Genomic DNA, 10446 nt, shown 5'->3' on the forward strand with positions numbered 1-10446 from the left:
TAAGACAACATCCACATATTATAATTTTTGTTTCGACTATTTATCGTAGTGTCGTAACTTAAGTGACTCAGGCAAATGTGTTAGCGTATGCTTTTTGTTAAAGGGGACTTGTGGGCTTTTTCGCTTTCCGCCCGTCGTCATAGCAACCACGCTTTTGTTTGGGCGTGCTGACGTCACGAAAGGCAGAACGCAGACGGGGTAAGAACTTGGAAGTCAGTTCGCCGACGAACTGGGCAGGTTTCTTTCAACTGCGAATCGAAAACGCCTTGTGATTAGCCTCAAAGCTAACGGTAAGTATTAAAGGCCACGCTGGTTTGTTGGCATGAGAATTGTGCACTGCAATTGGTGTAAGTTAGGTTGCAAATCCACAAAGTGTGTGGGGACAAAAACGTTTTTCAGGTGTTATATTTTATATTTTGTGTCATTTCCACGACGGGTGCCGCAGCATCTATTGATTTGCTGCATGCGTTTTATTTATCAAACAAAACGGCTACTTATGGACGTACCTCTGCTGATGCCGCCCACGCGTATTCGGCCGCCATCTTGGAACGGTATCTTCGTCAGATCTCGTGCCCCGTTCGCGTTTTGGGTAAGTGCAGGGGCGCTTGTAAACGTCCTGGGTCCCCAAGGCAAGAAGGGCCACGCAGTCCCCGCCCCCACCCCACAGGTTGCTACTTAGCAAATATATCTCTCTTAAACAAAATGTTATGGTCTACAGACTTAGGACCAAGGCGTCAGTAGTTCTTAACTTCTCACTTTCTTAACCATTCTGAAATGTTTGCACATTTCAAGTTTGCTTTCAGGCTGGGTAGTGATGATCATTTCATATGAGGCACGTCCCGATCCAACGTTTGCACTTCCGATCCGATATCGCAGCCTTGAGTTTTGGCCGATCCGATAACGGCAGTAATCGCGCATAATTGATCTCCTTTGTAGTACGGAATGTTAGAAAAGCCTTGATCGAGTGATATTACTCAGAGAACAATAATCAGCAACATTTATTGACCAATGGCTTACATAAAGTAACTTTAAAAATAAGAACATACTATGATTGAATAAATAATTAGATTAGGAAATCCTGAAAAACAATAAAACCAGTAACACAAATATAAATCGACATCGCAAAATCACTTAACTTGAACATAAGCATGTTCTTCATTTGAATAGATTAAATAAAAAAGAAATTAGAAAACCATGACAAATAATCTCAATAGGTAATGAATACAAATTGTACCTTTAAAGGGCAAAATAACAATTTGTGTATTTTTCACTGGAGTACATGGTGGCAAGATCGTTTGCTGTCTCCACGTGTGCGGCAATGTGGACGATCGCTGTCCCTGCTGTGCACGTTTTGACCTCTGAGGGGCACTGTGGTGCACGCAATGAGATACAAACTTGCAGTAACAAACAAAAGTAGAAGTCACGGATGGATATTGTTATCAGAACTCGTAACTCGTAACGGGGTTTGAAGAATATATACCGAAGAGTATTGAATCTTGCCTCTGTGTACCAGTATCCATTATTTGGGAGATGTAAGTGACGCAAGTTCAATGCTGATTTAGCATTGAGCTCGTCACTGGTGTTTTTCATCCATTGTGTGTTAGCTTTGAGCTAGCGATTTTTGCGAACCAAAACGAAAGAAACTAAGTTAGTGATGTATTTGAACATTCAATAGTTGTAATTCTTTTGTTACGCGTGTTTGGTTTTACAGTGAACTTCAACTGGAGTGTCAATAAACGACTTTTAAGCAAGCCACGTTCACGCTTCAGGCCTCTCTATACTCCCGCATTGGGTCACGTGACCGACGAATTGCCCCGCGCGGCACGTCCGCGTGACAAAATTGTTGCTGCGCGTCGAACGCCGCGGAGAGCGCCTCTCGCGATTGGTCCGTTTCAGTCACATGCTGCGATGACGTACCAGCGTGCCCCTCGGTTTCTTCAAACCATCTCCGTCGCCGCCTTCTCGAGCACAATTAGACGTACCGTCAGGTCATCTCGGTCCATCGGTCGCCATTGTTCCTTGTTACTGAAAGGAAAGGAAAAACGGCTACCGGAAACTCCACCCGGCGGTGCGCTTGCTGCTATGTTAGCACTTTAGCATCCTGTAGTTGTGATCACGTGGGCTGCTCGAGCGGTCAAATCGGAGATATTAGATCCAGTCCGATCCGATACTTTTTTGCTGACATCGGATCGATTTCCGACGCCCCTAATTCATATGTCACTTATTTATTGTGACGTGAAGGTTATAGCAGAAAATGGAAGGTCACATCTAATATGTGTGTGTACATGCGAAAGACAAACGAGTTGCAGAATTGACGTCAGCAGGTTTCGACATGGCTCGGGACAAATGACGTGTTCAGTTTGAGCTGTGTTGTTGAAGTCGATCAAGCTAATGTTGTGCGACAAAATGTTGCGACGCTTGCTAGGACCGGGACTAAGTCGCGTGACTGCTTATCTCATTCCCACTGCCCCCTATCGCCCTTTTTCTTTTCATCCACTTTTTGCACGCCCCGAGTCATAAGTTGACTTGATTTTGTCGTTGTTGACTTTGACAAGCGTAAGGGGCCCGAGAGGGGGAGATTCTCCGATCCCGTCGTGTCCTCGATGCGGGCCTCTCGGCCGATGTCGCGCGGCGACATTTCCCCACGGCGCTTCCCAATGCATTCTGCGTAAGGACAGACGTTAACTGACCGCAGGCGATGGCGAGCCCTCGGCGCGACGTCATCGACTTTTCGGCGCTGGAGAAAGATTTACGCGCCGGCGTGGAGTCGGAGCGCAAATACCGACGAGAGAACGACGCCAAGCTGAGGGCCGTCCGGCAAGGCGTCGCCTCCTACCAGCAGTTCAGGTCAGCCTTCCCTTCACACACGTCATTCGCTGGATTATTATTATTATTATTATTTTTTTTTTTTTTTTTTTATGTAGGGATCTGGTCCTGAGCAGTCACTTGACGCCGCTGGACAAGCACGACAAGAACACTCGCAAGCGCGGCCCCTGGAACCCAGTGGTTGCCCCTGGCAACAACAGCGGCAACACACCTGAACCTCACTGACAACAACAACTGCACGTCTTCCCCTCGATGACAAAATATGGAGATATTTGAGTGTGAATACAAGTTGTATTGATTTTAAATTCGAAAAGTGAATGAGTCATTTATTGGTATTAAGTGTGCATCAGCATGCGTGCTGCAGTTTGGCCGCCAGAGGGCGCCGCGGTGTCATTTTCTCACCTCGCCTGACGTTTGGATTTTGCGCGTGCACGGAGAGGCAAAGAGGAAGTTCGTGTGTGCGTGTTGCAGTCGTCACACACCCTTGAAGGTGAAGTTCCGCTGCTGGGACTCCTTCGAGCTGTCACACGAGAAGAAGAGAGGCGATCTTTGCGGGCAGGTGGACTCGATTTTCATTTTCTTCTTCACGCCAATTGTTGCTTTGCTTGCGCGTACGTGAGAAGAAACGGGACGAACGAACATGAGGGCGGACGCGTTGAAAGAAGAAGTTGTGAAGATCCTCAATGAGGCTCCGAACTCCAGGAAGCTGCTTCTGGAAAACTACGACAACTTCATGAACGTCGCAGACTACTGCTGCAACAACTACATACAGGCGAGTCATTGCAATGCTGCTCTACTACGACAACATGTTAATTCTGCTGCTAATTCAAGCGCGACCGCTTGTACTATTGTTCCTCGCACAAGTGCATGCAGCGCGCGTGTCCGTGTCGGTCGCACAGGCGAGTGCAAATGCTACAAGTACACGTGAGTCAATGAAAGATAGCAGCACACGCGCTAGTAGTGCAAATCCAATGGTGCCTGGAATTCAGTTTTCGAGATACGAGCTGGCCGACTTTTTTTGTCTTACGATGCGAGGAAAAAAAATGTGAGTTTGCGTCCGCCACCAGGTGGCGCCAGCACTCCGTTTGCATTGCTTTCCTTGCAGTGGAAGTACAGCACCAGTTGGTGGCGCTAATGCGCCATAAAGCTAGTTTGCGAAACAAGAACAACGAGGGACAAAACAGGAACACACTTGTTTTGCGACTGTATGGGGAGCAAGTTTTATTTGTGTTTTGATACACGACAATGCTGTTGATTGTAATTTTTGAAAAACATTTGTTGTTTTTGGGTATTGAAACCGATGACTTTCGTTTGGCTTCATTTTATTGGGGAACGATGATTTGAGATATGAACCTGGTCAACTCGTATCTCGGCGCCACTACACGCATGCTAGCTTGTGCGCCACGCCAGGCCGGTGGTGCGATTACACCAAAGTAGGCTAGCTGCGGCTAATCTGTTTCGGTCATGTGATGTGCGGCCATCAGTCGGGGGGCGGGGCTGCCGAAGCTTTGGAGGAGACCAAGACGCTGACCGCCCAATCGCTGGCCAGCATCGCCTACCGGATTAGCACGCTAGCCACTAGTGTGCTAAGCCTGCTGGACGCGCAGACCAATCAGCTTCGCCACATGGAGTCGTCCATCAACCTCATTGGGCAGGTCGGTCTTGTGTGTGCGCGCGCGCGCGTGTGTGCAAGTGTCAGAGGTGGGTCGTAACGCGCTACCTTTATTTAAGATCAACTGGATTTGTCAATAGTTTTTAATGCAACCTACTTTTTTTTACCTATTTTACTGAAGTACTTCTATTTGGTTACATTGAGCAACTTTTATTTGTATTCATCTTTTAGCGAAATTGTGTCACACGACCCTGTCTGACCAATCCAACAAGTTCATTGAAGGCACAATTTAGCGTCATTAATTGAGTTTATTGTTGTTTGAGTTCAAGTGATGATGTCATATCTGAATTTTTGCACATTTGCTATTTTTGTCACGTCTCGATTGGAAAACTAAATCCAAAGTTAGTCACCACTACGGAGTAGTTTTCTCAGCGAGTCGGCACTCGGAAGCGTACGTTGTACTTGGACTCGAGTACAATTTGGGGCTACACGAGCCCGTCCGTGGCGTTCGCTCGCCATGAGACCAAAGCGCACGAAAGAAACGAGCCTCTCTTTTCTGCCAGTGTTGCGTTCATGGACACTCGTTCATTGCAGGCCCACCTTTCGTACGAGCACGGACGTGTTCCGCATGTGTTGTTTGATAAACGAAGTGTTGTGTGATGTTGCTGCGTGCCAGACGATGGCGATGCACCGCGAGAAAGTTTCACGCCGAGAAATCGGCGTCTTCACGGCGGTGCGACGCGTCCCCCGCGGACCCGAGATCCTGACCGCGCCCGCGCAGCCCCGCCCTCCTTACAGCCGCCGTCCAATCAGCTATCAGCAGCTGGACGGCTTGGGTCACGGCGTGAAGGTACGCGGTCGTCTGGCGAACATATTCTGCCTCACACAAGACACACGAGTTGGCGTCTACGCCGACAGGAAGTGGCCGCTGCCTCCCGAAGCCACTTCCCGTTGTCTCTCTCGCACGCGCACACGTTTGATTGAGTTTGCTCAAAAGTGTTCCAAGTTCTTTTGCAATGTAGGGCAACTCACTCACTCACTCACTCACGCGCTGCTTTTGTTGAGCGTGGGAAGTTATTTGTGGAGCTTGCTTGTGTGTTGAGACTGAGGCCCCATTCATAGCGCAGCCCTTTCCCTCTGTCCTCTTTTTTTTTTTTTCTTGTCCCGCACCCCTGTTTGTGTCCCCCGCAGCCGACCGGCAAAGAGCGCGAGGGAGCCGGAAGCATCCGGAAGCCGGCCTCATCTATCAGGTGGCGTTTGTCGCTCTTGTTACCGACTTGAGCGTCAACTTGTTGTTGTTCTTCTATTGTCGGTTTGTCGGTTTGACTTTCAGGTCCAGCTGCAAACCCGCAGCAGAAGGCCTCGAGTGTGCAGTGACGCCCTCTGGTGGCAGGTAGGTACACGCCTCACCCATTCATAGCGGGGGGGGGGGTCATGGTTTTCTTCATTTTACACATTCAATGATTGGTTCATCAATCGATTGTAAAGAAAATGGGAAATATGAGTGAAAAGCAATTTTGTTTTTTTAATCAAATGAATTTCAAAATTTTAAAATAATTGCTTCATTCATAATACAATTAATTACAAACCAATTAAAAAATAACAAATAATTGTTCAAATAAACGATGAGATTCTCAAGTCTGTAATTCTTACAACAGAGTGCTGTACAAAGATATAAAACAATACGATAATACTCAATCAACGTGGGCCATGTTGTCTATATGCAGCGGCTGAAATAAGTATTGAACTCACCGAATGTGCTATTGAGCTGAAAATGTCACCAGATGTTGGGAGGTGCAAAAAGGCACGGAAAGCCAAGACGACCAATAATCGAACGGCAATCCAGCCCCTTGTCAGTGCAAGTGAATAAAGGTCGCATTGGCGACGTGCGCGTCGCCAATGCGGAAGCGCCCAGCGCTGTCTCAAGGCCATCGCAAAGGAATTGTTGCAAAACATAACGATGGCATCGAAGCTTCTGAACGGTCCGGTGAGCACGCATATATGAAATATGAAACAAAAAGTACAACAACAACAGTCAAACAGATGCTGGGTCTTAAGCCAAACACTCAAAATGGAGGGAGGATTTGAAGGCAGGCCGCGTGTGTGTGTAAAAACATGTCAACGTCATTGACGATGTGTGTTGAAGCTCCACTTTTGGGAAGCCTGTGGCTCCGCCCACCATCCCACTTGAAAGAGATGTCCTCATCGCCACACCCCTTGATGATGCCCCGCCCCCTCCGCCCGACGACGTGATGAGCCCGGCTCCGCCTCTTCCTCCATCAGAGACTCAGCCCGCCGCCATTTTCCTACCACTGACTCCGCCCCCGTGTCTCGAGACAGGTGAGAGAGCGTCGCCATGGCAACAGGACTTCAGTTGCCCTCATCATCGGTCCGACAACCACGGCGATGATGATGATGATGATGACGATGACAACGACAATCATGACCTTGCCGTCGATAGCGACGATCATGACGAAATTGATGACATCACGTTTCTTCAGTGCTGGAGGAGAGCAGCCTCCCCCTGCCGTCCCCTCCTGCCCCCGACGGTGACCACGCCTTTCCGCTGCCGTCCAATGAGGAGCCAGAGCTTCCGGCCCCTCCTCCGGCAATCCAGGAAGTAGACGGTATCGCATGCATGTACACGCACGCACACACATACGGCAGGCGGTTTTGGGGAGTAACGCGTTTGTAACGCGTTAGCGGCATCACTGCTGGTGAGTGGAGGAGGTAACCTCGTCAGACTGGCGACCCCAAGTGGACAAAAACAACACTCGCGCCTCACAGGCGTACGCTCGCGACTCGGCGGATTTCGTCTGCTCGTGATAGACGAGAAAACGGCTGAACAAATCCAGACAAAAGATCTTTCGTGTTGTTCTTGTCTCCTCCTCCTCTTCCTCTCGCTGTTCTTCCGGCAGCCGACCCCCCGACCCCAAGGAGCGGCGGCGGCGTTGTCCGGCCCCCCCCCGCTCGCTGTGTGTCACTGAGGGTCCGCTCGGGCCCCGCCTCCCGCCGCCGCCAAGCTCGCTCTCTCTTCCTGCCGGCCGTCCAATCACGTAAGCGGAGAGCTTTCGTGCGCACCTGCCTGCCTGTGGTGCTCGAGCACTCACCTGTTTTTCTGCTTTTGTGGGTGCCAGTGATGATCCCCCCGCCCCCTCCTTACCCTCCCCCGTGCGCCCCCCCCCATCCTCCGCACGCCTGCTCTTGCTCGTCTTCGTCGCATCGGCTCAGCCTGCCTGCTCGTCTGGAGCGCCTGGGTAAGAAGCGCTCGTGTTTCCAAGTAGCGCACGCTGCGCGTAACACGATGGACCCGTTCGGCGCGCATTGCCTTACAAACGCCCCAAACGAGACTTTTGCCCTTTACAATTTCCAAAACTTTACAACAGAGACAAAAATTGGCCTGCTATGGCTGATTTAGACCCATTTTTGAAAATGTTTGTTTGAATGGCATTATCTTCGTTCTCTCCAAACGGCTAATATCGGCCGATGAATGGGTCGGCCCTTTTATCAGGGGTTAGGGTCCATTCGTCGAGTCGGCCAATTTACAGGGTTGGGAATCTCTGGCACGATTCCAATTCAAAAACGACATCTTTAAGGGCCGAACGACGCGACGCGACACGACTCGATTTGGTGCAGAAACAATGCAATAGTTACCAATTGTTCATCATAACGAACCTTGAGTTGACTTGACTTCTATACAATGGCATTCGTCTCATCCTTTTTTCAAACCTTATGGCGCTGTAGGAAACATTTTTCAAATATCAAATAAATGACCACCATTTATTTTGGAGAGACAATTATCGGCACAAACGATCATGACGGGGGCTCTGGCACATAGGAGCTAGTTTTTATTTCTTCATTGAAAAGATTTTTGGAAATAATCGCACCGCTCGCTAAATGCTGAGTGACTTTTTGAACTTGAAGTCGTGATGACTAGCTTAGCTGAGCTCAAGTGGCGATCGGCTTCGGGACATCGCTGGCCGCGCGTCCTCTCGGTAGTTTCTTCTTCTTCGCACCACGCCGAATGAACAGGAAGTTCGGCTCGTGTGACGTCGCGGCGCCGGATGCAAAAAGCAGAAGGCGCACGGCGCGTGGCATTTTCCCATTCAACTGCTGCACATCTGCCGTGTAATCGCTTCCCAATGGCAGATGTGCTTTGTCAACGCCTTCTCGAGTTATCAAGAAAAACATTTCAAATCTGGAGGTCGAGCCGCAGCCCCGCCCTGTCCGTCCCGATTGGCCGCTCACATGTCCCTGTTCCGTCAGATCCGGAGCTCCCGGCCCTCCTCCCGCCTCCGCCTCCGCCTCCGCCGCCATCGGACGGCCGGGCCGCTTCGGACGACGTCACGGCAGCGGAGGAGCTCGGCGGCCCCCCCCCGCATTACCTGGAGAAAGGTGCCGCAGCGCATACTTGTTGTTTTCTTGATGTTTGTGCCGCGCCGAACGGTCAGCTGTAATGCGGTCCGTTCTCCCGGATGTGTCCAGCGGCGGCGCTGTATCGCTAGGAGGCCGCCGAGCCCGGCGACCTGTCCTTGGCCGAGGGCGACGTCGTTTGCGTGACTCATCGCCATGACGACGGCTGGTCGGAGGGCGTCCTGCAACAATTACGTCCAATCCTGTGGCCTGACTCAAGCCGCATCGCCGATGCGAATAGACTCTTGCCGCGGTATCTCAGTGTGGCCGCCATTTGGAATGTCCCCTGAACTCTGAATTCTAGAAAGGCCCCGCTCCCCCCAAAAAACTAACGCTGCCTCACGGTCACACAGGAATAATAGATTTGAAAAACAAAGCGTGTCACTTTGAATCCATTTTGTGTACTGCTTTATCCTCCGATGGTTATAAATGTTTAAAGTGCAGCCGACGAGTTGTTCTTAATGTGTTCACTCGATATTGGCCGCTAGGGGGCGATGGCAGAAATGGAATATGCCGGTCCTTGTTGAGTGCGGGTGGGAAAGTCCCAAATCACCCGAGAACATCGTGTCGACACGGGCGAACACACGCGATTCCCACGTCGGTGTAGGCGGGACCCGAATTAAAAGGTCTGAGGTGAAAACGCAGGCAAAATCCAAAGTCCCACCGGGACTGACCGATCACAAACGAGCATATTCGCTTGCCGTGTTGACGTCCGCGTCGCCCGCCCCGTTTTCTCCAGGGATGGATTTTTCCCGATGAAACGTTTGTTTGACCACAACTGTCTGTTGTCGGACTTTGGACGATTTTCGCAAATTTTCGAAGTTAGCAAACGCCGAGGACGGGCCCCGGGCGGACTGGACTCCCTGCGAGCCCGACCTCGGCGTTCTCCACTTCAAGAGTGTCGGCGTTTTGTACCCGCTGTTCTTCCTTCGTGGCGCCAAGCAACGCGTTGACATTAGACACGGCTTCGGCCGAGCACCGAAAACTGCAAATAGTTTCTCTGCGAGTAACAGATGAGTTCCCGCCCAAATCTGAAAATAGGCGCATCCGCCTGAAAGACCGTTCCGTTCCGTTCCGTTGCGTTCCGTGGGAAAGACCGATAATGCAAGGAAGGATTCGTTTGCTCGGAGGCCGCTTCCACTGCGGGAATTGGCGGTATCTTGCCGAAAGCATTTGCTCCAAAGTCGGCAAGATGACGTCAGAAATGCCAAAAACAAGCAAAAGCCGTTCTTCAGCCGCCTCGGACTGTAAAACAGGTCCAAGATGAATGGGGCTCCTTCTCGCCTCCTCCCATTTTCTTCTTTTCGCCTCATCTTGACCCATCGCGCCACTTGGACACATTCGATATGGCGCCGATGGGGTTCTCTGTAAATGTGCCCTCTACGATCACACCCGCTCGCTTCCTGTCGTCAGGGGGGGCAACGGGAAGTAGACGGCGCACTCGCCGCCGAGCTAACTCCCGCTACCGCGTGACCCCGCCACCCTCGGGTCATGATTTAGTCTCCGCCCTCTTTCGCTGTGTGTTAACAGAAGTGACAGGTGTGCATCAAAAGTTCATGTCAAAAGTTTTTATTGTGTCAAGATAAATAATAAAT

General features: G+C 50.5%; 2 protein-coding genes across 4 annotated transcripts; both read left to right on the forward strand.

Annotated features, from left to right (window-relative positions):
- Positions 1 to 161: 161 nt before the first annotated feature.
- On the forward strand, positions 162 to 3131 carry ccdc103 (coiled-coil domain containing 103). 3 transcript variants are annotated; one of them, XM_061750257.1, is made up of 3 exons: positions 162 to 290; positions 2696 to 2847; positions 2925 to 3131. In XM_061750257.1, exons 2-3 carry the CDS (start codon positions 2699 to 2701, stop codon positions 3049 to 3051), a joined length of 276 nt encoding a protein of 91 aa, XP_061606241.1. In that variant the 5' UTR covers positions 162 to 290; positions 2696 to 2698; the 3' UTR covers positions 3052 to 3131. The 3 variants fall into 3 exon arrangements, with proteins under 3 accessions (XP_061606241.1, XP_061606239.1, XP_061606240.1); XM_061750255.1 differs by lacking the exon at positions 162 to 290 and adding an exon at positions 828 to 2068 and having other exon boundaries at positions 2556 to 2847; XM_061750256.1 differs by lacking the exon at positions 162 to 290 and adding an exon at positions 828 to 2068.
- Positions 3132 to 3258: 127 nt separating this feature from the next.
- abi3a (ABI family, member 3a) lies at positions 3259 to 9294 on the forward strand. The gene is made up of 11 exons (XM_061750246.1): positions 3259 to 3598; positions 4311 to 4481; positions 5115 to 5288; positions 5630 to 5688; positions 5772 to 5831; positions 6585 to 6778; positions 6940 to 7065; positions 7357 to 7494; positions 7576 to 7695; positions 8705 to 8833; positions 8924 to 9294. Exons 1-11 carry the CDS (start codon positions 3467 to 3469, stop codon positions 8941 to 8943), a joined length of 1323 nt encoding a protein of 440 aa, XP_061606230.1. The 5' UTR covers positions 3259 to 3466; the 3' UTR covers positions 8944 to 9294.
- Positions 9295 to 10446: the final 1152 nt, after the last annotated feature.

Source organism: Phyllopteryx taeniolatus, chromosome 16 (genome assembly GCF_024500385.1).
Source record: "Phyllopteryx taeniolatus isolate TA_2022b chromosome 16, UOR_Ptae_1.2, whole genome shotgun sequence".
NCBI lineage: Eukaryota > Metazoa > Chordata > Actinopteri > Syngnathiformes > Syngnathidae > Phyllopteryx > Phyllopteryx taeniolatus.